We start from the raw sequence: 26,927 nt of genomic DNA, 5'->3' as shown, positions 1-26,927 counted from the left end.
TGGGACCAAGTAACAGGAGCTCACCCCGTCACAGGGATTCGAACTGCCGACCTTCTGATCAGCAAGCCCTAGGCTCAGTGGTTTAACCACAGCGCCACCTGGGTCCCTTGCGCCACCTGGGTCCCTGATTTGAGGTTACATGTAAGATAATCCTTAAAACAGGTATGGGGGAACCTGTGGTCTTTCAGGTATGGCCAGGTTACAATTCCCATAATCTTGGACTGTTAGTGATCATGGCTGGGACTGAAAAGTGGACTCCAACAGCACCTGGGGAAAATCACAGGTTCCCCACCCATGTTTAAAGATACAAAACAGGTAAATTTACATATTTTATTGAGCCATTTTATGTAGACGTAAGTGCATACAAGATTTTGTGTTTCATATGCATCAGGCAGAAGTCTGTTTCTCCTGAGGAAAAGCACCAGTCTACCATTTTACCTAATTTCTGCCTTGTATCTTTATTTCCATAGGGATAGCCATATTAAGTCTGCTGCAGGAAAAACAACAAAGAGTCTCTTACGGCACCTTTAAAGTCTTAAATTTATTACGGCATAAGTTTTCATGAACTAGAGTCCATTTCAACTGATGCATGAAGTGTTTTCCCGAGCTGCTAGCGTATAACTGGTCACAGAAACTAATGGCATAATAAATTTGTTAGTCTTTGAAATGCCACAAAAACATGTTGCTGTATTCAGCACAAGTAAGTCTGCAGAGAATCAACAGATCCACAACAAAATTGGAATAAAACTTACATTTTTCTTATGTTACAGTTCACAGTGATAAATGTTTAAGCCATCAGTAGCCAACATGCATTATTGGACTTGGACTCCCATCCACCCCAACCAGCATTTTAGTTTTTTTATGGCAGCCTTGCAAATCATAAAAAAGCACCGATTTCATTATCTTAAACAAAATGTATTAATGATATCTAATTAACATACAGTCTCATGGCTCTCTGCCCACCCCCAAGTTCAATATGTTGGATCAAATGGAATGTAATAAAAGTTGGACCCGGCAACAAAAGGTAACAAGGAATAGTGACACAGTGGGCCATTTCTCTAGGGAGTCTAAAAAGAACAATCAAAAGATTAATGTTGCAGTGAACTTTTTTGCAGTGAGATGGTTTTAGTTTTAAAGGGCTTCACAGAATTATATAAATAGCCAGTGAATGGTCTCTCTCACCTCCAGATGAGACATTGTCATCTCTCTGAAGACATAGGCAGGATTTCCTTCTTCTGAATGACAAGTGATCTGAAAATTCCCATACAAGGAGCTTCCGGTGGGCTCTGGCCAGTACTGATGGCATTTCACCTGTCAACAGGTTTTTGTTTAAAAAATAAAAGTTTCTGCTTAGATTCCAAAAGTTGCATTTGGATCAATTTTAACTACTTCTCATTGTCATCTGAAACATGCAATAATTTCTTGTACACTGTTTTAAGGAAATAATAATAGCCCTTTTAAAAAATTGTCAAAGAAAGATTTTAGGTAGGATACTTCCTTTGTTTCCATTCACCATATTTATACCCAATTCTGACTATGGAAATAGACTCCATGATTACTATAAAAAGTAGAACCACATAACTTAGCCTGAGAAAACTCTGTTTTTTATTTCATAACATTTGTTTATTTTAGTACTTTGCAATGCAGTATGCAAATGCAAGAAATAAAATATTTTTACATTTATTCCCACCCCACCCCCCAAAAATCTAAACTAGAACTGCTAAAGTAGACTACCTAACAACACAAGAACAAACAGGGACTCTCTCAGCACGTACAAGTTTTCTCTTTCCAGTTCACTAGGCTGTTCCTAGTACAGGTTAGTGTATGAATAGTGTTATCCTTTGAAACTGATGGACAACCCTCTTGAATAATATTTAGTTCACATATTGGTTTAGGAAGTGTGAGTTGGGTTGGTTAAAAGATGAGCCACATTAATTTCTTCCTGGTGCATTGCACTGGGATTACAAGCTTTTAAGAGTTAAAATTACAGACTGACTTACTCTTCCCCGTTCCACTTGAGTAGTTAGCATTACAACCATAGATGAGCCTTGTTCCCAAATCATCTGCCAAAAATCAGGGCAAGTGTTTGGTAAAGGACCTTGGCAAGCAATGTATTTATTTATTATACTGGAAGAAGGGATTTCCATCTAAAAATAAAATTGCAGAATATGTTTAGTAACTTCACAACTTTGTGTACTCTTGCCTAAATCATATGTAATCTTCAGCAAGTGCATTCTATTTTAACCTTTAAATGCTCATTGAAAGCTTTTCTATGCCACAAGGCTTATGATGACAATTAAGGAAACCTATTCTGTAAATAATCAACTAATGATCTGTGATTTTTTTTTAATGTGGTTTGTATTGTATAGATATAATCAATGTAAACAGCTTTGAAGGGCTTTATGAACTTGCATATTAAGAAATAAACAGAATGCTAGTAAATTGTTTTACTGCATAATTAACTGTCAACTGCTCCTCTAGAACAGTTTGACCAAACATCAAGATAATTTCCTCTTTAACCACTATTTTAATTGGAAGTTCATTCAAGGACTTTTTAAACACCTGGGGAATGAATACCCAGAAAAATTATTAACTTTTCTGCTTCCAACAGACATGAGGAACTACATGAGCAGGATTCTCTCCATCTATGTTACAATTACACTAACCAACTAGAATATATCTAAGCAATATCAAATGACATTTTAAAATAAATATTTGTGTGTCTTTAAAATCCAAAGGGCTAATTGTTTCACTGCCGAATCCAAACATGGAATTAACATGAAGAGAAATGGTAATCTCCAACTCACATTTATATAATTTGCATTGATGTAATCATCATTACTCTTTAAAATAACCCGTGTAGCATCATCTGAAAAAAAAGAAAACAAAAACTTATGTAAAATTCTCCAAATGGTAATCAATGAAATGCATTAACTGATATCCATGTAAGCACTTACAAGGCGAAATGTCTCTGTATCTATTTTTGGAAATGTTTTGAGGTAATTTGGCACAAGACATTGTCATCCCAGGCTTCTTCCTGTAAAGTTGCTGAACAGAAACAAAAATGGCAGGTTGTAACAAGCAGAGTAATCATGAGATATAAAACAAAACAAAACAAAAGCACATTTATCATGAACATATTGTTCCCTGCTTGGAAAAGAGAAGCATCACATGCATTTTAAACTTTTGCAGGTTTTTTTTTCAATTAAGCTAACTTTACCCCTAGAATTTGCATCAAATAACATGTCTGAAGGCTGACACGTATAGCAACTGCATAATCCTTGTTTTAAGGGAAAAAGCCACGAGCAAAAGGCAACGTGGAATCGCCTACCTGAAATGACAAGATATACATAAACCTGGTTCATATGGCACAGTACAAATTGGACAGGTGTTTACAGCCACTTTGCTCCTCTTCAGTCCTTTTTACTGCCACACCAAGCTACGCCAATGTTTGGCTTACTGTGTCTTTCAAACGAAAGGTTATGGTTACTCTATCTCCGCACCAACTACAAACTGCAGTTCTTGGTTTATATAGTTAACGAGTCTGATGCCTAGATTCAGTGGTGCGCGGGATGAAGGACAATAAACTCACTCAATCCTGGTAAAACACAAGGCACTGTGGTTGGGAAGTTCCAAGATCAGGATAATTTGTCAACTGCCTGCTTTGGACGGGGACATGCTCTCCTAAAGCTTCATAGTGACATCGCTAGCTAGCCCAAGTGACATCGCTAGCTAGAAGTTCCTTTTACCAGCTTGGATTGGTAAAAGAGCTATGGCTGTTTCTGGACTGGATAGGCTGACTATTGTCATCCATGTGCTGGTAACCTCGGCACTGAAGTACTGCAATCTGCTCCGTTACCTATGACTAGGAAGCTACAGTTAATGTAAAATGTAGCAGCTTGACTGCTCACTGGGGTGTAATATTGTCATCCTTTATGCCGTTCCTGAAAGAATTGCACTAGCTGCTGGTTAGCTAGTAAGGGTAAAGGTACCCCTGACTGTTAGGTCCAGTCATGGATGACTCTGAGGTTGCGGCACTCATCTCGCTCTATAGGCCGAGGGAGCCAGCGTTTGTCTGCAGACAGCTTCCGGGTCATGCGGCCAGCATGACTAAGCCGCTTCTGGCAAACCAGAGCAGCGCATGGAAATGCCGTTTACTGCCCCGCCACAGCAGTACCTATTTATCTACTTGCACTTTGACATGCTTTCAAACTGCTAGGTGGGCAGGAGCTGGGACCAAAGAATTGGAGCTCACCCCGTCGCGGGGATTCAAACCGCCGACCTTCTGATTGGCAAGCCCTAGGCTCTGTGGTTTAGACCACAGCGCCACCCGTGTCCCTGCCGGTTAGCTACTGGTGTGCAAAGGGGCCAGGTTACTGAAAATACCACCTGCTCCCCTACATACCCAGTCACTGTGTTCTGCAAGAGACAGCATCCTGCATCCTATCAGGGGGTCCATTCTGTACAATATTGAAATTGGACCTTTAGTGAGGCAGCACCTACCTTTTGGAACTCATTCTCACTGCGTATCACATAGATGGATAGCTCAGTTGGTTAGAGCATGGTGCTGATAATGCCAACTTTGCAGGTTCGATCCCCATATGTGACAGCTGCATATTCCTGCATTGCAGGGGGTTGGACTAGATGATCCTTGGGGTACCTTCCAACTCTACAACTCTCTGGGTTTATGTTTCTATGCCCTTAGCTATATTTATTGTCTTTTAAGTTCCTGCTAAAGATGTCCCTCTTTTTACAAACCTTCTAAAACCTATATCCCAGTTGGTAGAGCTGTCTTGAGCTTTGAATTGATTTTATGTAAGTGCTGCTGTTGTTTTAAACTGTTTTTTTTTAAAAAATATTTATAAATATTTTAAATTGTTTATGTATGTGTAACTGCTTTATGTATGTTATTAGCTTGTAAACTGCTTTGGGGAGCCAAACAAATGAATAAATATTAAGTCAAACTAGATTAACTCTATGTGGCACAGCAGCAAAGTGGCTGTGAGCTCCTCTCCAGGAGGCCACACACTTGCAGTGTCTCCATAACCCATTGTTTGCTTTACCATGCCATGCAAATGAGACCTCAAAAGTGATGGTTCCCTAAGCTGAAAGAAGAATATAAGGAGAATATAAGAAATAGCATATTTAGTCCAAATAACAGCCCACCTAGTCATGAGAACTGTGACAGCACCCAGTACTGTACAAGATTCTTCAAAAAAGCATAAAAGATGTTCTCTTCCACTCCACACACAAATTGAAAGTAACACCCTATTTTGTGGGTTTACAGTCATAGGAAGCAGCACGAATGAGATACAGTTGAGTCCCTATGCAGCACAAAGCAGAACATAAACCATATTGTTTATTCCTCTTAATGCCTTAGGGCTAGTGGAGAAGAGAAATGCATTACTAAAGTAATCAAAATGAGCAATATGCTCTGAAGGTAAAGGAATTATATACTCAGTTATGTTTCTGAAACAAAAGAATGGCAGCAGCCAGAGAAAAGCAATATACACCCTATTCACTTCCTCTAAAAAGAAAAAAAACTCACCAGCAAAATTAGGAATAACCCAAAAGTCAGCAAGTACTATTTTCATTTTTGTTTCTTTATAAAATTAGAGTGTATTGCCAAATTGGTATATGCATGTGTTGATGCAAAAAAGAAAGGATACTTGAAATGAAATTAATTTCCTTAAATCAATTATTTTAATAGATCTACAGAATAAAGCTCACTGAAGTTGACAACATTCTATGGTAGTAATCTTTGCTGAAAGAACTATTGTCTTAAATCAGGCTTCCTCAACCTCGGCCCTCTAGATGTTTTGAGACTACAATTCCCATCATCCCTGACCACTGGTCCTGTTAGGGATCATGGGAGATGTAGGCCAAAAACATCTGGAGGGCCGAGGTTGAGTCTAAAGCACACATTTTAGACTGGACAGAAAAATGAGTGGCAGACCAAAATTTGACCGACATTTGTACATATTTCAATATATCGTGTGTGTGTGTTACGTAATGTTAAATGTTTACTATTTCATTCACAACAGATTAGACTCAAAATCTGGTATAGTTTACAAATAGTCATTAACTAGTTATTTCCATATGAGAACCTTCACCAATCTGGTGCTCTCCAGATTTTCAGACAATATGGCAATGCTGGCTGGGATTAATGGGAGTTGCACTCCAAAACTTCTGGAGGGCATCAGGCTGACAAAAAGCTGTCCCTGAGCAAAATAAAAGTGCTAGTCTAAACTCTAAAGCAAAGACTTGAACCAGATCTCTCCATATGCACCTTCCAAGCATATGGTCAGTGCCATCTCTGACCATGCCAATAGTCTATTCGTGAACACTGAGGAAGAGCATCACTGCCAAAAGCTATCTAGTGCATTTGGGATTACAGGTCTGGCTATATGGTTAGCACTACACACATTTTAGAAATGGAAGCTGTACGTAATAGTAATTGAGGAGTCTTTTACCCCATATACTCTTATTGGGCCGCGGTACTGAAGGGTAACAGATGGAATAGCTGACCAGGAAGCACTAAGAGGAGTTTGCCTATAGCTATTAAGAAAGGCTCATCTTCACTCAGAAAAAAACAGGTATTAGATAATAACATAGGCTTCTTTTTTTTTAAAAAAAAAAACCAACCCACTGATTTTTAAATTGAGCCCACAAAAGTTTGTGAGCGAAGGAAGAGAAGAGGCAGGGGAGGAATGCAAACCGTTTGCCATATACTGCTTGACCTAATCAAAGTAATGTGGATCTAGCTATAGGATATCTCCTAGCCCCAAGAGTAAAGGATTTTCAGCTGGAAAGCACACCAAGAAGCACACACTCCCCAGGAAATACATTACTTACATCAAACTGAGCCAGGACAGTTCCCGTGATAAGCCCTTCTGCCAGTTGAAACATCGATTCCCTAAGAGCAATATCATCCTGGTGGGCACCATCTAGAGGGGACTTCTCAGGGATGTATTGGAAGTCTGGCTCACTCTCCAGTTTTTCTTCTACCACATCATAAACAGCTGCAACAAACAGAAGTAGCATAATCACTGAGGAAGAGAACTCTGCAAAACTGCGGACAGCTGCTTCATCCATTCAAATACAATATGTTGTCAAGAATAATAGTAGTAGTAATAATAATAATAATAATAATAATAATAATAATAGTAATAAAAACAACAGCAATAATAATATTTTTATTATTCATACCCCACCCATTCCCCCAGTCACTCTGGGTGGCTTACAGCACATATAAAAAATGGTAAAACATCACGACATTAAAAATTTCCTGCTACAGGGCTGCCTTCAGATGTCTTCTAAAAGTCTGATAGTTGTTCATTTCCTTGACATGTGATGAGAGGCTGTTCCACGGGGTGGACGCCGCTACCAAGAAGACCCTCTGCCTAGTTCCCTGTAACATCACATTCTTGCAGTGAGGGAACCAGCAGAAGACCCTCAGAGCTAGATCTCAGTGTCCAGGCTAAATGATGAAAGTGGAGATGCTCCTTCAGGTATACAGAGCCAACGCAGTTTAGGGCTTTAAAGATCAGCAGCAACACTTTGAATTGTGCTCAGAAACATACTGGGGGCCAATGTAAGTCTTTCAGGACCAGTGTTATATAGTCTTGGCAGCCCCACTCCCAGTCACCACTTTAGGTGCCGCATTCTGGATTAATTGCAGTTTCCAAGTCACCTTCAAAGGTAGCCCCAGGTAGTGAGCATTGCAGTAGTCCAAGTAGGAGATAACCAGAGCATGCGCCACTCTGGTAAGACAGTCTGTGGGGCAGGTAGGGTCTCAGCCTGCACACCAGATGGAGCTGGTAGACAGCTGCCCTGGACACAGAATTGACCTGCGCCTCCATAGACAGCTTAGAGTCTAAAATTACTCTAAGGCTACACACCTGGTCCTTCAGGGGCACAGTTACCCCACTGAGGACCAGTGAGAACACATGAAGGAAACACGCATGGATCTTTTCTGCATGATGGGGTGTGCTTGAGCGCAAAAATTCCAAGCAACTGATCTAGGCGGTTGCTTTCTTCTCCCATTTCACACATGATGGGAAAGGAACTCCTGTCAAAACACCCTGCACCAGAGAGTTAAAACCCCAAGCTAGCTACAATTTTAACAAGAGGTTTATGGATACAAAATGAATTTGTTTATGTAATATCAATCCACACATTTATATCAATAAAAACACTCTGGTATCCTTCTCCTTTGTACCTGGAAAACATTTGGCTTTACATTTTATTATCCAGTGGTGTGATTGTTAATTAAGAATAGAAAAGGCCAATTTTTTTACTAGAATGCATGCTGTTATCACTTAACATTCACCCTGCATTCATTTCGTGCCTGGAAACTACATGTGTGACCTGTGCAAATACCTCAAAAATAAATGTTTACTGACAGCATGCAAAATTAGATAGAGTAGGAGCCTGAGCACCATCCCACAGAAGTAGCTGAAAGATTACTTTCCCACCTCATCCTTTCCAAGCAGCCCTCCAAAAAGTCTCTTCTAAGGTTCAGCGAAAATCCCTGAAAATCAGGTGGAGGCGTCTTTCATAAATGTAGAACACACCTCAGGGTCTGATTTTTGGCAGCTTCCATGAGCTTTCCCTCAGTCTCTTGCACCACATTCCATAAAACAGAGTTTCCCAACCCTCAGGAAAGGTTTGTAAGAAAGCTACAACTATGACACCTGCAGCCAGATCCAATTCATTATTTCCTTGTTAGTGTAAGAGACCGATTCCCCAAAGAAGTGTGCCTAGGACTGCTAGTTTTAGAACACGAGTTAAAAAAACAGAGACCAAGAAACTATATAAAAAGGCTTGCTTTAAAAAGTTTTGCCCACGATAGAAAAGGACTACAAGCTTTGGTAAGAATAATTCAAGCTGATAAGACAAGCAAAAATATTACGTTGAAGAATATATTGCGACAAAAACATTACAGCAAAAATTTATATAAATATATCAGAAGCAGGAAATGAGCAAGAGAGGAAGTCAGACCATTAGATGACAATGTGTGAAATGATTTATTATGGAGGGAAGAGAAAGACTGCAGAGACGCTAAATGAACTTTATGCCGGTCTTCCCTGAGAATAAGTTAAGACAGACACACCAAATGTTTTTTTGTTTGTTTTTTTGTTTTGTAGGGAAGGGAATCTGAAGAACTAAGTCAAAGACAAGGTGACAAACTCTTAAGTCAAATACAAGGTGACAAACGAATTAAGTTCTTAACCAGAGGTACCACTGTATGAAAATGACAGCAAAGTATTAGGGCTGCTGAAAACCCAGGTGGAGTTAACTCCAGTAGAATCTCTACAAATTAGTTTTGTAGCGCCAAGGGCCTTCTGGCGGTTCCCTCACGGCGAGAAGCAAAGCTAAAGGGAACCAGGCAGAGGGCCTTCTCGGTAGTGGCGCCCGCCATGTGGAACGCCCTCCCATCGAAGGTCAAGGAGATAAACAACTACCTGACATTTAGAAAACACCTAAAGGCAGCCCTGTTTAGGGAAGTTTTTAATTGTGATATTTTAATGTATTTTGGTATTTGTTGGAAGCCGCCCAGAGTGGCGGGGGAAACCCAGCCAGATGGGCGGGGTATAAATAATAAATAAATTAGTTAAATAGGCAACAAAATAGCAAATCAGATTCAATGTAAGTTAAGAGTAGAAATATAAGCAAGGGGGGAGGTCAGGAGAAACACTAGTTTGATATACACAGGTGGAGTCTGAATTAGTAGTGACTAACCAGGAAATGATGACTGAAATAAATTGGCAAAGGAAAGAAATTAAGAAAGAATGAAAATAAGTCTACTAGTATCCTAAATCCATGGTGTGCTTGCATTTGAAATTTTGTGTTCTGGTTCTGGCCATCCAGTTAAAATAAAAACTAATTATCTGAGTAAGAAAAGAAACAGAAAAGGGAACTCAACTGATCAATGATGTTGAAACAATTTCCCTATGAGGAAAAGCTAAAGTTTGGCTTTCTTAGCTTAGGAAAAAAGGTGAGTAACAAAATACATGACAAGACACGTATAACACTCTGAACAGCACAGAGAAAGCAGACAGAAAAATATTACTTCCTCTTTTGCAATACTGGAATTTAAGGTCAGCCAATGAAATTCTGTAATGGTATATGAGGCTATGTAACTAGTGTACCCCTGTTATACCTACAGGAGTGATAAGGGCATTGGGGAAGGGAAGCAATGAAATGTATGGCATACCTGGAGGTGAGGAAATAATTACTGGATTCTTGTTGTTAGTATAGGGAAACTCTTCGTATTTTATCACTGACTGCATTTTTAAAATCTCATTACCACTCAATGCCCACCTTACAATCTTCTTAATGTACATATTAACTAAGATTGCACTTCATGCATCTGATGAAGTGGGCTTGAGTCCACAAAAGCTTGTGTCATACAATGCTTGTTGAAAGATGCCACAAGATGCTTTGACTGCTTTCATTTAACACACCCCTCTCTCTGGTATTTTACACAGTAGTATAAAAATGCATAGCCAGTATAAGGGTAGTAGGAGACACAACAAACGCCCTGAAAGGAATATGGTAAAACAGCAAAAAGCAAGCATACTTTCCACTGATAAAATTACTCACCATTGGGTCGAACTAGGAGCACAAGCTCCCCTGAGTGCCGCTCACAGCTAGCTTTAATAAACATAACAACTTGATCATGGGTATGTTCTGAAATATCCCTGCCATTGATCAGTACAACCTGATCTCCTTCATTCAAACGAGGAACACAAACATCTGCCTGCAACAGGAAACAAGTGTGTAATGCAGTGGATATTACAAATAGGGTTTGCTGTCTTATTTTTAAGTAACAAAGAACTCCGTATCAAGATACTGTGGTGGTTCTGATCTGAAGATTTAATCACTAGGGTCAGAATATATGAAAAAATAAAGACTCAGGCCTGATAAATAATTTATGAACCTTGGTTTAACCCAAATTCTGACAGTGCAACCATTTTATCATTGGTAAGATGAAGTTTAATTTTCCCATTTTTAAATCCTATAAACAATTATTATCTCTGTGAATTAAAATATCTCATTTTCCAATTTAAACTAAGCTTTAATTACACTTTTTGGGAAGCAGAGCACGACACAAACAAAGAGGATTTTTCAACCACTACATTATATACTGTAGGAGAAAAATAAAGGATAGGAAAATTATCTTTGATCAGATATATACTACAGCAAATTATGAATTCTTCTATATTAAAACACTGGAGATTCTCTATTAGAGTCCTTTTCTAAGACTATTTATGATAGTGCCATGTTTAGAACATTAGATTGCTACATACAGCCAGGGGAGAAGCAACGTGAATAAAATGCACTCTGAAATAATATATCTAAGTAGACATCACTGCAAACTTTCTCTGACAACTTACAGGTGTTCCTGGAGCCACTCTGGACACTATGACAGGCATCTTCTGATCATATCCACCCTTTAAAGGAAAGGGCAATAATTAAAGAACGTACAGCACGAGCTGTATTCAAAGATATATGAAAAAGGGTAGTTCTTAATACCTTTACATTGAAACCAAATCTTCCATTTTCATCTGGTCTCATTCTGATCAGAACGAGATTGTCATGGGGAATCCCACCATTGGGCTGTAAATGAAAACATATTGTTATTCTCTATACCTGAATTTCTTTAGGCACTACTGAAACCCCAAGTGATCCATAATTCATCATCTATTGCATAGCTAGTTAATGTCTCTCATTAACAATGAGCACATAACTGTTTAAGACTGAAAGGTAAGAAAGGTGTTATGGCGGGTCGGGAAGGGGGGACAGACGGACTAGAAATTTATAGCTAATCCTAAAACACATTTACTTGAAAACCAGTATTCATATAAGAAGATATTTTCAAGTTTTAATTTCCTTGTGACATTGTTGGAATTTTCTTGAAAGTTAATGGATTTACTGTTGACTTGTTTGATGCAAAAATGACCGAAGTACCAGCAGTGCATTCATTACCAAGAAGTGTGCTCCAAGTACCTACCATCTTGGTTTGCATAAGTATAATGAAAGTTGTGTGGCTCACTGAAAGGGTATGTGGTGTGTGCAAATAAGGGAATTGCAGTATATTGTGTACTACAAAGCTACAGTTTGGGAATATGATTTATGCAAATATTTTGAAAAGACATCTCATAACTATTATACTGCCTAAAGGTCTTTCAGATGGAATATAAATAGACCAAATGAATAAATACTATTCCAAATTAATACAAGCTATAAAATATCCCAGAGCTACACGAGAATGTTACACAGGATTTGCTTTACATTGTGTCTATACTTTTAGCTCTATTATCCATGAAATAAGAGTTATATTAAAAGTCGTCAACAGCTATGAGTCAGCCAATCACCCATTCCCACCACCCTTCTGAGTAATACCCCTCCCCACCCTCTCACTATATATAAGCGTCTGGTGACTTCTGTTTCAGTGTATCTGAAGAAGTGTGCATGCACACGAAAGCTCATACCAATGACGAACTTAGTTGGTCTCTAAGGTGCTGCTGGAAGGATTTTTTATATATATTAAAAGCGGTTTTTCAGACTCATGTTCCATTTCACCAAGAGTATGATGAACTGGGGTAGGGAACCTGAGGACCATTATTTATATGCTATTAATTCACTCTAGTTGATCTACTTCCATCAGACCTACTGGTACTGATTAATTCCCCCCCCCCCAAGAAGAATATTGACTCAAACTAGACAAACAAATTTAAAGTAGCTTCTTACTGTAGATTTTTCAGGAGATGAAGAAGAATCATCATCGTACGTTTCATTGATATGGTTATCTAATTCTTGCTGAGAGAGTGAATAATGAATTTGGTTCCAACTATTCTTTTTAGATTGTTTAGGTGGCAGTGCAGGTGGTTGCCCATCTACAGGGGTCTCTTGAGATCTACAAACAAAATGAAAGGAATCTCATTAAAACTCTGAACTGCATGCTAAATAAAGAGAAACTATACTAAAAAGACTTTGGAATTTTGGTGTGTTGGACACTATTGGCTTGCACCCGCAATTATGGTTCCCCAACAAAAAAATTTTTTTGTACTTCTGCAAAAGTTGGGGTTTTCCCAAGCCTGCTATTACTCTTTGACAGGAGTGTTGTATTTTGGATACCTAAGGGTTCACATTTGAGAGAATGAATTTGCTATTAATAAATAGGATCATTTCAAAAAGAATTTTATGCACCTCTCCCTTAAGTATTTAATTCACAAGGCCTCCAAATTAAATCTTAGACGAAAAATTAAGGATGACATAGGAGATCTCAATAATTTGTTGCTTTGATCCTCTTAAAAACACAGAGCAGCCCTATGTCAAGGATTTCATTCTAAAATTTCAACTCTCCCACTTACTAGTTGGGACAAATTTTACAGTAAGGAAAGGAGGAGATCCTCAATCAAGATGTGGAAGCAGAAAAGCCCACTTTTATTGCATGTTTGAACACCTGATGTTGCTTAAACCCATGTGCACTAGAAGCAATCTGTACAAAGTGCTCTGAGGAAGGACAGGTTGAAAGTTGGCCTGATTATACATATTCCAATTACTAACTTGACATGTCTGTAGGCCACATCTGGTCATTGACTTATTCAAGTGGATAGTAATCAATTTGCAGTACATGAATTTAATTGGGTACTTATACATACTGGAAATTTCTACAGAACTTTTGCAAATGTGACAGTTTTGATAATATATTACTTTTTATTTTGAATAAGAATTAATAAGTAACTGCAGCTGTCATTGAATCACTGTCAAACATTTCAAATCAGCATTAATTCACCATTGGGACAGTAAAATCCACAAACATACAAAACTAATTTGATAAATGACTAATGGTTCTCGTCCACGCAAAACAAGTCAGTGTTACCTAAGAATGTCCTAGCTTCATCTGTGACGTCTGTCCAACTCCTGATCAGTACACACTTTTGTTATAACACAATGTGCATGACTAAAGTCACAATCAAGTTATTTCTTTTTTAAAAATGCAATAAAGGAACTATGCATTTGTTTATAAACAGACTATGTGAAGTAGTAAGCTACCATTGAAACTAGGTAAAATAACACAGTGGTTGTGAGTGTAACACACTGTAATGTGTTACCATAATGAATTGTGAGAACTAGGGATGAAGCTTTGGGCAAAACCTTGCCTGCTTTATATTTGCCCAGTCAGCTTTGAATTTCCTTATGAATGCTTAGACAAGAGATGTGAAAGCAGACTATTTTGCAGTCAAAGCAGCCCTCTGTATTACTGCATCCAGCAATTTGCATAATCAAATAAAAAAGGAAAAAAAACCCTACTCTAATAAGCTCTGTTTGTGTTACATATATCTAGACTGCTGTGTAAAATAACAGTTTCATATTTGACAGAGAGAGAGAAAAGGATTCTTAAAAACACATTTGGATTGCCTGTTATGCATGTTTCCCCCCCCCCACTACTGCTTTCATGATAAAAAATTACAGATGCTAAACATACCTTTCAATTGCCAAAATCATTTGGAATGGCCACAACTACTTGTACACATAGGGCATATGATTTTTAATGTGAACTAGGGCCGAATTAAACTCCCTTCCACTGGAGATGCCAGGAACTGAATGCAAGAACGTTTAACAAACTGACACTGGTTATGGCCAACTATATTGTCAAGAGTTAGGATGGACAATATTTATAAAAAATAATAAGTATTACTCACTGCATGTTTAACATCTATATAGTGCAAGGAACACAAGGTTACATGTACATTACTGAGATCCTTACAGCATGCCAGTTTAAGTCAGATTAGTATTATTCTTCCCATATTACTAATGGTGTAATATGTACTAATAGCAGCAGGTGTGTGTGCAGCTAAGAGAATTGCTTGCCTAAGGCCACCTGACAGCCGAGGCGAAATCTGAACAAGCAACTCCCAATTTGTAGCCAAGTCTTTGTCAATGTGTTGTTTATTTATATTATGCTTCTCTTAAAAATGCTACAATTGTGCTACATCAGTTTTCATTTGCAAAGCAATCACTAAATAATGGGGCTGTCAACCTATAAAAATTACATCATCATCATCCATTTATTTATTTATTTATTTATTTATGCCCCGCCCTCCCCAGCCAGGACTGAGCTTAGGGTGGCTAATATCGAAACACAAAATACATTAAAAACACAAAATGTAGATTATTTTTAGGTGTAGCCTTTAAAAACCTTTTTTTTTGTTCTGCTATAAAATAAAGCATTATAAAAACTACGCTTACGATGATGATTCCAGAATGATACTGTTGGCTTGTGTGGAAGAAGGAGATCGATGATTTGCAAAAACCTCACTTGGCGAAGGATGAACCACGTGGTCTACTAGATGCCCAACTGAAGATGGCCGTAAACGGTTTCCCTCTTGAGTAAATGCAGAGTTGCGACTAATCAGGAAAAGAACACTTGTTCAATAATTGCAGGTATGCTTGTCAAGACTTAGATAATTTCTGCTTTTTTAAAAAAAATGCTTCTAAAACTTGTCTAGTCAATTCCTCTAAATTCTTCTGTCTTGGACAGAATACCCCTGGCAGGAACATCCCCCAAATCAAACTTCTTTGGAAGACATTATCACTGGCAGAAAGGAGATGAGGAAAGAGGTGATTTTTACCCATTCCCCCAGCAGCCCTGTGTGTCCTCCAAAAATCTGATCCCAAGGGTTAGGTAATGCTTCTAAACAGTGGGTGGGAGGCTGCAGGGAATGAAAAAAAAAATCGGCGGCAGTTGCTCCCCCCATTTTGTCAGCATGACCCCCCACTAGAGGATCTAAAGCTTTCTGTAGACAGAAAGAATCCTTCCTTTCCATGAAGGCTAGGTTTGGATCAAAGCCACTGCCTGTAATCCTAAATGCATGAATTAAACCGTTTCCTTTGATTTAGATGGAATATATTCCCCATTAGTGTTTACTAGCAAAGCACCATGGAAATATATTACACCGATTATAGATTTCCATGGAAGAAAGAAAAAATACGCATCAACAGATACGCCACCATCACAAATCCTGACTATTACTACTATTGCTCCAACACGTCAACTTTAGTATGTAGTAGGTATAACTGTAGTGTTTTTTCAAAACTTTGTATATATGTCTATTAAGAAGTTCACAAATACCAACATAAAAGCTTCTAATAAAAATTCATTGGGTTGAAACCAGTGCTAGTCCTATATAGAACAGACCTATTGAAATTCATGTACCCAAGTTGGTCATCATCAGTTTATTTCTATACCACTTTTTGGTCAAGGCCCCCAAAACACTGAACAGATTAGTAATCCGCTCCACTTCCCAGTGGGGAGGGGTTGCGGTGGACCGCGTGGCCTCCCACTCTCCTCCGGCTGGCTGGGTGTGTGTGGCCAGGACACGTTTAAACTGAGGCGCGAGCCGAGAGGCTTCCTCTCGGCTCGCGTTCTCAATCTCCCACCCTCCCTCCCTATTTGCAGGTTTATTCTTTAATGGCCTTGCTGTGGACCTCGGTTGGTCGCTCAGGCCATTTGGTTTTCGCCTCCCTCATAGCAATCGTCACAACTTTGTAAGATTTTGCAGTTAGGCATTGGGTGACCTTCTGATGGGGGAGGGGAGGCCTGGTCATCGCTTGCCCCTCCATGCGTAGGTGTATTCTGTTAAAGGAATCTGGGGGTGTGGATCTTGTCCAAAGCCCGGGGCGGGGCTAGGGCCATGCCACAACCCTTTCGGGAACCCAAGGGGGAGCTAAAGTTGGTTTGCATTGACGGGGCTCTCCCTACTGGTGGTTTACCCTACCAGACTTCCTGCTCAGCGGGCAGGAGTCAGATATAGCCTGGTCTACTCAATGCCTAAGCCAATACTACTCACATTCTGTAACCAATAAAGTTGTGGCCTAAATTTGCCCAATAACATTAACCTTATATCCTGTGTCTTTGTGTTTTTATTCCTCCTTGAGGGGTTGGTTACAGGGTATCGACACGCAACTAAAGAACACACAATAAAACTACAGCAAATACAAATACAAAAGTATAATAAAATAAACCAGAAAAAAATGAAATATGAAGTATCCCAGGCGCACACCATGAATCACACTTTCTACAGTCATGAGCTGCATTTGCGTCCTCACCATAGACACAGCTGCCCTTCACAAACAACTGCTTACATAGTAGCTTCCTCCTTAGAGGTTTCATTGCAACAGTAACACAGACTGATGTAAACCATAGTGCTGTGCTATGTGAATGGCTGGTCACACATCCCTCTCCTTCAGGACAGCCACAAGGAGGAGATAGCAAGCATCCACCTCCCAATTTAAACAAGTAACCATTTGTGTTGCATCCGAAATGCAAATTGCAGTGAATTTGATAAACGGTTTATGAAATTAGGAAGGATCAGAAACAAAGCTTAAACTAACCATAGTCTGTGATGTGGAAATGAATGTTTCCAATCCTTTCCTCATGCCAAGGAGGAGGAAGGAGAGACAGGCATGCTAGTTCAAGGCTCACTCAGGCCATTCAATAGCCATAAACTATGGTTTAGAACCAGGCCTGTTTTTCTGATGCAATGAAAATAGTGTCTGGGTGCTTTTCCTTCAATATAATTTAAGGTTTGTTTGTTTTTCTTTATATGTGATTATTATAACATACACTTTGGTCAATCTGCCTCTGTGTTGCCTCACAATTTCTTTTCAAATGATTAGTATGGAAATAACTATGGTTCAACACACATCCCTCAAAAAAATGGATCTCAAGTACTTTTCCTTCCTCAACAAAATAAAAATAAGAGGTAACTAGTGGCTCAGGGACTATTCAATTTTACTTACTGATTTGGGGTTCCAGGTGGAGAGCGGGATGGTAAACTTTGAGTTTCTAACCTGTCATCAGACATTGAATTCCTGCTGACAACCTCCCAGTCCATCCCACTTATCAATCTGCGAGCCAGAGGTTTACTTGGGGATCTAAAACAATACAAAAATTACCAATATGTATCTGGCAGTTCTCTGAAGAAATTAATTGGGAATTGAAGTGAACAAGAAAATAACATTAGCCTTCCCCTATACAGGGGGACTTGTTATTTAAATATTTCTTCCAAATAGTGCAAGGGGTTTCAGAACACCGAAAGAAACATGATGCAGAACACTAAATTCATGAATACTGTATAAACAACCAAATCATAGCTTGTGCTGTGGCAAAGTCTTTCTCACTACGATACTGAATCCCTATGAATTCAGACATGCCATTTATCATTGCTATTAGGTTTATATAGCTGCCCATCAATGAACATTTGGTAGGCAAAAATTAAAAACAGTGTACAATAATAATTAAAGCCAATAACAATTAATAAAAGGCAGCAAAAAACATCCATGCTCTGAAGCAGTATAAGATTGCTTTAAATGTGGGCTGTAAATTCAGTTGAAAAGCCTAGATAATTAAAAGGTCTTCACTTGACACTGGAAAAAGGCCATAAAGGAGGCAGACAAACCTTTCTGGAAAGGCTATTCTATAAGGCCCTCTCTTTGGCAGCCACCTGCCCCACTTCACTTCACAGACACTTAGAGCAGGGCTTACAAGGGGGGTATTAAGGTTCTCTCTCTCTCTCTCTCTCTCTCTCTCTCTGTGTGTGTGTGTGTGTGTGTGTGTGTGTGTAGAAGTGTTTGTGGAAGTGGTATTACAGTGAAACACAGGCAAGCAGAAAAGGATTAAATATTGCTCTCTTTCCCGGCTGCTTTTTGCTTTTCCTCAAAAACGGCGATCAGATTTTGTTACACACAACTACTATGCAACTATGTGTACTAGTCAAACTAAACAGCTGCATTAAAGTACCTTTCTTATCAAAAGAGGAGCACAACCAGGCTAATGAAACAAACAACCATCTCTACAGCAAACCGTGTGAGAGGAGAGAGAGAGAGAGAGAGAGAGAGGCAAGCCTTCTCTGCGACCTAGCCAGATGATTTCTAGATTAAAATGAACAAAATAATTTGCAAATCGAACATGATTATAACTGCAAGATGCATAAACTTTTCACAGGCTTTTAAAGAAAAAATATTGGGAACAGAATTAAAAAGGTGTATGATAGACAACTTTAGCAAATACTTTGCCAACTACATCTATTGTAGTCTAGGAAAGAATTAATCCTGTAAGGATTAATAAGAATTTATAAGAATGCAAACATCCAAATGCTGATGGCTTTAGACGTGTTGCATTTAAAAGGGATTTCTGTAGGTTGAATGAGCTTGAATTCTCGTTCTAGGAACATCGCAACTCCTAGAAACACTCACCTTAATTACCAAGTGAAAAGTTGTATTTGTAGTAGTGCCCCTCAGCAGCCAACACAGCAGAAATATTTAACTGTCAAACTGTATTTTGAACATTTGATTATTAACTGTTTTAACCTTGGAGACCCACCCACTTACACATGTTACCCAAGCTTCCTGTTCTTTGTGGCAATTCAAAGAAATGTTCACCACATTGCAGCAATACACTTGCCAGGGCTTCCTCTTCTAATAAGTGCCCATGTAAAAAAAAACCAAACACTAACTGCTTCATTTCTATGGTCTACCTTTAGGTAACTCAAAACATTGCAGAGATTTTAATTTCAATTCCATCTCACATTAACTAGGTTATGGGAAATTATCTAACACAGAAAATAGGTTCAGATGTTGTGTACAGACATGTGTTTACAGTTCCACTGTGTGATCCAGAAACCTAGCTGATCAGATTTTCAGACCATTCACTGTAACAGATTCAGTGTAACGATGAATTCACAGCCATCAAGAAAGGCCAATGACAACAAGCATAGCCTGTCTTCACACTTTACATATTCAAAGTATGTGTAAAAGGGGAATTTGCATTAAGGGAATATGTATTATGATGGTACAATATGAAAACATATTCATGTATTTCACTTTGGTACTGAATTTGCAGTATGTTGCACCATACATTAAAATCTGCACCGTAATTTCTGCACAAAGCTATTGTAATTTGCTGATTTTGAGGGAAGAAGAGAATTCAAAACAGGTAAAATAAGCTACTGTAACAATCCACAGACAATAGTACAGGATGCAAATACGGTAACTTGAAATTGTTTACCTGGCAAATACCCTGTCCTTATTTGCCTTTTCTTTACCATACTGTACAGACTGGACTTCTGTTCTCCCACTGAAATAAAATATAAAGATTGTCAAGAAAAGAGTGGTGGAAGTGTGGGGGGAAAACTTTGCCTAAATATGAGCATACTGGTGCATCCAAGTCCAACAGTAAAATTACTACACGAACAGTGAATGCATGTTAGACCTGATGAAACTAGAGGCTTTCCATATTCTGGGATACTTTTACTAATTGCCAAGCAATTCTTACCTGAACTGATACTATTATCAGATACTCAAGGATACCACATTGGCCACAGAATTTCTCCAAGTCTTTAAAATGTAGAATATTACAAATATACATTGCAATCAGGTATTAACAACAGAGATATTCCGGCTGGTGAATACATAAATATAAGAAAAGCCATGCTTGATTAGGCCAAAGTTCCATCTAGTCCAGCATCCTGTTTTAACAGCGGCAATTAGTTGTACAGTAGTACCTCGGGTTATGAACACGATCCGTTCCGGGTCGCAGTTCGTAACCCGAAAAGGTCGCAAACCGAGCGCCATTTCTGCGCATGCGCAAAGCGCGCGCACCGAAAACACTTCCGGGTTTGCAGAGTTCGTAACCCGAACTGTTTGCAACCCGAGCGGTTCGTAAACCGAGGTACGACTGTACTAGTGCTTCCTGCTCTTGTGATTACCAGCAACTAATATTCAAAGGCAGAACATGGCCATCCTGGTGAGTTGTCATGAGCTTTGAGCTCATGTGGTCCACACACACACACACACCCTTGAGGCTTTTGCATCTGCTTCAGACTAATCACAACTTGTTACAACACCCAAAACCAGAAAAAATGCATATAGTCTTAATGCAAACAAGCCAAATTCAAAGTAGAATTTTGGAAGCTGACTTCTTTTCACTAATCCTAGTTAAGATTAACCACGGTTTAGGTTAGGGCTGAGATGTATTCTTATACTGTGTTAATTTAAAACGGAGGTGGAAGCTTCTCCTCTCCTCTTCAATGCTGTGCCAAAGGAAAGCGGGGAACCTGCAAGAATAGCACTGCATTATAGAAGATGCTGCAGTTTTCTCTAGTCCTTTTCTTGTTTCTTCACAATCATGCCCTGTGTTCCTTTATTTTATTTTATTTTCCTCAATTTCACTTTGCTATCACTGTGCACCAGGAAATTGGTTTGACTATCCTTTATAAAAGGAAAGATGTGCCATCTGGGACACTTTCTACATGTTCACCTCAATCTGTATGGAGTTGGTGCATTTCTCTACCTGCTCCCCAAATATTAATAGAACTTAGCATTTTAAGCCTTTAAAAAAATATGGGAGGCAGGGATATACTTCAATCAACAGTTTTATAGTGAAAAAACACACATTTTCAAAACAAAATTGGCACAGTGCAGTGTAAAGAAAGCTAACTTAACCAGATGCCTATGCAGGCTGTAGAGCAACATAAAAATCTGGGGTATTAAATGTTTAAAAATCAACAGGCGTTTCATCTGATCTATCAGTAAGTTATTCTTTAACAATATGCTGATATCCCTTCCCTGTTTTAACATAAAACATATAATATGGCCCAAACTTACCAGTACCGGTACTTTGAACCCAAAGTAAAGTAGTGTGCAAAAAAGTTCTTCTGAGGGGGCAGTGGTCTGTCTAGCCGGAAAAAAGTATGGTGTTCTACACAAGCTTTCCATAAATTTTTACACGCTCGATAATTCACCATGTTGAATCCTAGTAGCGTTTCTCTAGATTCATGCTGGGACAAAAAGATTTAAATTTAATAAAATTAGCCTTGCATTCTGAAATGTAGTTGATGCTACAGTTCTTATGAAATGGTTCTCTTTCAAAAGCACACACAAATATTCCAAGAAAAAGGACCTTCCGGTTATCTAGGGAACACTGTAATTAGGGATCTATTCCTTCTCTTTCCTGGCTGTTAAATCAACTCCCAGTCATTAAAAAAAAAAACCCAAAAACAAAAAACCTCCTGACAATATTCTTAACCATTGTGGTTCTCAAATCCTCTGCCTTAAATAAAGCCTTTTTATAAAGGTCTATTTGCTATAGAACAGTTGCATGTCTGTCAAAAAATTCCAGTGTTTAGGACACATATTCAGTTCATATGACCCTGACCAAACCTGTTGAATTTACCTTCTTCCTTAAGTTACTCATTACAGGAGATCATCAGTAGTGTTAGGAAATCCACATTTGAAAGAAACGTGTCCACTACTGCCGATATTCTTTTGAACTTCCGAAAGGGTTCCAAATGAACAAAAGAGTTTCCCGCAAGTTTGACAAAAGACCTATAATATGCAACCAGGACATGCCAGGTTCCTTCATTAGCCCTTCTCTTTAAAACCTTGTGGACAATCCCCATCTTTGCCTTTCTTCTCTGGCAATTTCTTATACTCCACACCTTGTCTCAACTTTCCCTCCAAAAACCTGGATCGCATTCCTCTGTGTCCCATGCTCCACATTCAAGAGTTCTCCCATCTATTCTGGCATTTTTCTATATAAAATTAGCTTGTTGTATTATCTGGGTAGTCACACACTGTGTGCACCCTCTCTCTAACATTTCCATGCATGCCTGTTTCTTATCTGATTAACTTACGGCATGACAAAATGTGTAGAGTTGCGATGAGATTACGATGCTCTACACTACAGTTTTTCAATCTTTATAGTAGTCCTGCCAAACTTCGCTCCAGCCCTAACACACTGACTCTGTGGTACATGGATTGCAAGGTAGAAAGCAGCAGCACAGTCTATGTTTCTTAAGGAATCAATCCTCTCTGTGTTTCAGTCTTACCCCCAGGCTCAAGCAGGAGTGGCTGATGTACACTAACCCAGAATATTCCACCTGCTCAGCTCCAGAAAAGTAAATAAAGCTGAATTTAGACACCGGCTAGTGCTCTTTGTGCTTGCTAACTCTCCTACATCATGCAGTTTATTCTTTCATGACTGTACCTTATTTCACAAGGGCAACCTGTTAAGCCACTCACTGAAGGGGTGGGAAGCTGTTTTACTTGACTGGTAGCTAAGAATCATTCTCATAGCAAAGAATGATGGTAGGAACCTGTTTGTTATTGGCATCTGCATTGCACTTGCAGATCGATGGAGGTGAGCAGATAAGCAATTCACAGCATTGCTGTCATAATGCAGCCTTAATCCCTGCTTCCTATCCCCTTTACTCACCAGATACAGACCCAAAGGCACGTGAAGATCTGTACTCAAGCAACCCTATATTAAGAAATTTTAAGAGAGAGAATTTGCACCTCCCATTTTCAATCTGCAAAAGTGACTATCAGTCAGCCTACAACTCTAACGTTAAAATATCTAATATACCATTTCATAAAATAGGGACCATTTAAACTGTAGTATCTGCCACTAGATAATTCCATAATGAACAACACACTACTGAAGTACAGTGTTATCATGTATGAAGCTCCAAAGACGTAACTTGCATGACAACCATCTCTGACAACAGTGAAGCACTTTGCAACTTCAGATAAAAATGTTAATATCAGTACTTACCAATTCTTTTCTAAGCTGAATAAAAAACTGTTTGCACTTAAAAGAAATTTTAACGATCTTCAACCTAAGTGAAATAAAAAAATAAAAACGCTGTAATATTTCTTTAAAATGCACAAAAGGTATCTACTAAAAAGGATATGGACAGGTTATGACAAACATATTTGTTGCCCAATGCCACTATGATCCATAGGAGAAGGTAAAGATCAGTTCTGTTCATAATGAAGTTCCCCAAAACAGCCACCAGAAAGGCAAAACAATCAGAAAGTGATATTCCTTGAACATCAATGATCCCAATATATGATTGCTACAATTGATGAAGTGAATGAAGGCAGGTTAAAACTCACTAGAGCCTGGTTGGGGAGGAATGGGTAATTAATCTCAGCAAATAACCAAAGGATATTTCCCTTATCCTTTGTAAAACATAGCAACCTTAGCTTTTGAGTATTTGTTTCATAAAAATCAGAATAAAATGTGGCTTCCTGTTTCCGGCGGTGAGAAATGGCTGACTTCCATACGATCAGACCTCAGCTGTGCCAGTAATTCAGGGCTGATAGGGGGGTAATTACCCCTGGCAGACTACCTAGGGTGGAGGAGGAGTGTCTCGTAGACCCGCAAATTGTCCAAGATTGTCAGCTTGCATCAAGGTGCAAGCGGCAGGACACTGGGTCCCAGGGCACAACACGGCTGGCACTCTCCGAAGCCACACTCATAGCCAGAAATATGTTTGATAAAATAATTAGATTTGGACAATAAACAGACATAGTCTGGACTGAAGATGACTGAGAAAAAACCTGCAGAACTGCACAGTCCCTGGTATTTAAGCTCGGACTTCAAAGAGATTCTCATCATGGTGTTTGGATTACAGAGGTGATTGGTACATTCTTTTTTTCTTCTCAATACCTACAATTGTTTTTCTACGCCAAGCCTCATTAAGAAACCTATTTTTAAAAAATTTACAGATGGACTTCTATTTACAATTGTGCAGCTTTACTTAGACTTGAAAGACTTGATAAAGATAAAAGAAGAAACAAGATGGCGCTTGTTAATATGATGCAGCACAGAAAAATGAGAGTTCCTCCCTTTTTTGAGGGAAATGGGAGATGCTTGCTGGCTGACTTCGTAGTGACTTCAGACAATAATTTGGACTAACATACAGTGCATCTGTTTGCAGAATTTCTTCATTATGAGCGAGAGAGAAGGCTAAATGGATGTCTAGCAGCCCCCCTTCTAGGGCCCAGAAGGGAGGATTGTGTGGTCTCCGAAAGCTGATCAATCCTCAAATGACTTCTATCTGTGGAATACAGTTCATTTACATTACAATATGCAAACAGTATGCTTAACATCAAACAACAGGCTTGGATAACAGCCCGGATTGGAATAACTTAACAACATGGGAGTTGCTGCGTCACTAAACTCTAAACGATAGACTTGGACACCAACCCGGATTGGAATATTGGAATGAAGTCAAGAAAAGCTGCGCTGGCAAATAGACAGTTGGAAAAATACATATTTACAAATAAAGCTATATTTGATGGATTAAGGGATATATGATTTTTGACATGATTGAGAATCACATAGCCAGGGACAGAGAACTTAAAAGAGTTAAGATCAGAATGCGGAAAATATGAGAACAACAACAAGAAGGCAGGTACAAAGATATTGGGGGTATACTTCAAGAGGTCCAGACTATGGGGAGCCTGGAAAAATTAATAATTTGGACTGTAATTTGGGTTTTTTTATTTTAGTTTATTGTTTTTAATTGGATTATGATTATGGATATGTTAATTGGCTGTTTTTATTGGAAAATTAATAAAAATGATTTTTTAAAAAAAAAACCAGAATAAAATGCTGCAAAACTAGCACCTGTCTGGCTTTTATCAGAATGAGGGTGATTTCAGCGACATTTTTTTAAACATATTTATTGTGCTGCTGCTGTCAAGGAAGGATAAGATACTGATGAGCATAGATGATGAAAGTGGTGCGGCTGCAATCAAGCAGGCATGATTATAGAATCAAGTTGTTCAATTAAAGAAAGTCTCTGTGTAGTATGCATTCCTTATTTTAAGCACATTTGCTGTGCTATTAATAAACGACAACACATCCAAGTATCAAATTATTGTTGGGATCAAGAGTTGTTCTTACTACATGTGTGGCCAACAAGACAGCTTAGATAGCATCACACCTATCCAAATATTGACTCCCTTGTAAGATTGTATCACTTCCCAGGGACACCAAATAAAATAAGTAGGCCAAACCAATCCACCCTGAAGGACTGTTCTAACCTCCCAAGGAGAAGCTATATTCCCACACTGCTCTGTGAATAACCAAGTTATGAAAATATTTAGTATGATTTGTTTCAATCACAGAATCAGTTGGAAGCATTGGAACCATGCGGGACATCTTGTCCAACCCCCTGCAATGCAGGAACCTTTTGTCAAACATGGAGCTCAAACCCACAACTCTGGGATTAAGAGTCTCAGGGGCTCTACTAACTGAGCTATCCTCCACATTGCCTAGGGTTGCCATACATCCAGACATACCCAGAATACTGCTATCGAAAGCAGTGTTCAGGGTGGAAATAATCCAGACGCACAGCAATGCATGTTGGCAGTGTTGTTTTTGGCGATTTTTTTAGAAAAAGCTCAACAACCTAAAAAAACCTAAAGCACATGTGGGGGCACGGGAAGGAGGACAGAGAGGCACATTCTCTTACGCTTGCTGAAGATATCCCACAAAAATTCTAAGCCGAGGTGAAAATTGAAGCATTCATTACTTTGAAAGACATTTGTCTCTGGCTCCATCCTCTATTTGCTCTAGTTCCACTCACTGCCGGTAGCAGCCCCCAATAATTACCCTTGTGAGAATGTGGCCCTCAATAGAAAAAAAGGTTGCCCACCACCATCCTAAATGCTGCTGTCTCTCTTTCCTTTCAAATCTTCCCCCCAAATTCACCTTTTCTGTGAACCTTTGGCTCAACAAACCCCTTAGGCGTTGAAAACCAACTTAAGTATGCGCAACTGCTCGGACTGCATAGGTCTTCTCCTTATCAAATTCCAGATTGTAATCTCCTTGTTACCTGGGCTCTGCTTTTTGTCACACTGTGAAAGTATCAGTGCTGCTAAATAAACACCGTTCATGATAAACCTCACCCCATTCAAATGATTTCATCAGCAAAACATATGCAGTTTTAAATAGGATTCCATGCATGGGTGTAACTGTAACTTTGTATGCTAATGAGAACTTCAGACAAGTGCTTCCCAGCCTCTGTTGGTTGAGCAAGTAAATTTCTGCAGGGAAT

At 39.0% G+C, this 26,927-nt stretch overlaps 1 protein-coding gene across 3 annotated transcripts in view; it reads right to left on the bottom strand.

The window, feature by feature from the left end:
- The window catches only part of PTPN4 (protein tyrosine phosphatase non-receptor type 4), an 81,221-nt gene that overhangs the window by 8,872 nt on the left and 45,422 nt on the right, over positions 1–26,927 (bottom strand). The window contains exons 11-25 of one of the 3 annotated variants that reach the window (XM_035128650.2): positions 23,630–23,693; positions 23,291–23,335; positions 21,682–21,854; positions 20,084–20,152; positions 17,818–17,952; positions 15,265–15,423; positions 12,760–12,925; positions 11,542–11,625; positions 11,403–11,459; positions 10,609–10,765; positions 6,856–7,022; positions 2,958–3,048; positions 2,808–2,869; positions 2,001–2,147; positions 1,183–1,311 (exon numbers count right to left, since the gene is read on the bottom strand). In XM_035128650.2, coding sequence (XP_034984541.2) covers positions 1,183–1,311; positions 2,001–2,147; positions 2,808–2,869; positions 2,958–3,048; positions 6,856–7,022; positions 10,609–10,765; positions 11,403–11,459; positions 11,542–11,625; positions 12,760–12,925; positions 15,265–15,423; positions 17,818–17,952; positions 20,084–20,152; positions 21,682–21,854; positions 23,291–23,335; positions 23,630–23,693 — 1,705 coding nt within the window. The remainder of the gene's footprint in view (positions 1–1,182; positions 1,312–2,000; positions 2,148–2,807; positions 2,870–2,957; positions 3,049–6,855; positions 7,023–10,608; positions 10,766–11,402; positions 11,460–11,541; positions 11,626–12,759; positions 12,926–15,264; positions 15,424–17,817; positions 17,953–20,083; positions 20,153–21,681; positions 21,855–23,290; positions 23,336–23,629; positions 23,694–26,927) is intronic. The other 2 variants (XM_060278648.1, XM_035128655.2) reach the window with 2 other exon arrangements.

The sequence above is a fragment of the Zootoca vivipara genome, chromosome 1, assembly GCF_963506605.1.
Source record: "Zootoca vivipara chromosome 1, rZooViv1.1, whole genome shotgun sequence".
NCBI lineage: Eukaryota > Metazoa > Chordata > Lepidosauria > Squamata > Lacertidae > Zootoca > Zootoca vivipara.
The sequence above is the reverse complement of the archived record's forward strand: the minus strand, read 5'-3'. Positions and strand labels throughout refer to the sequence as shown.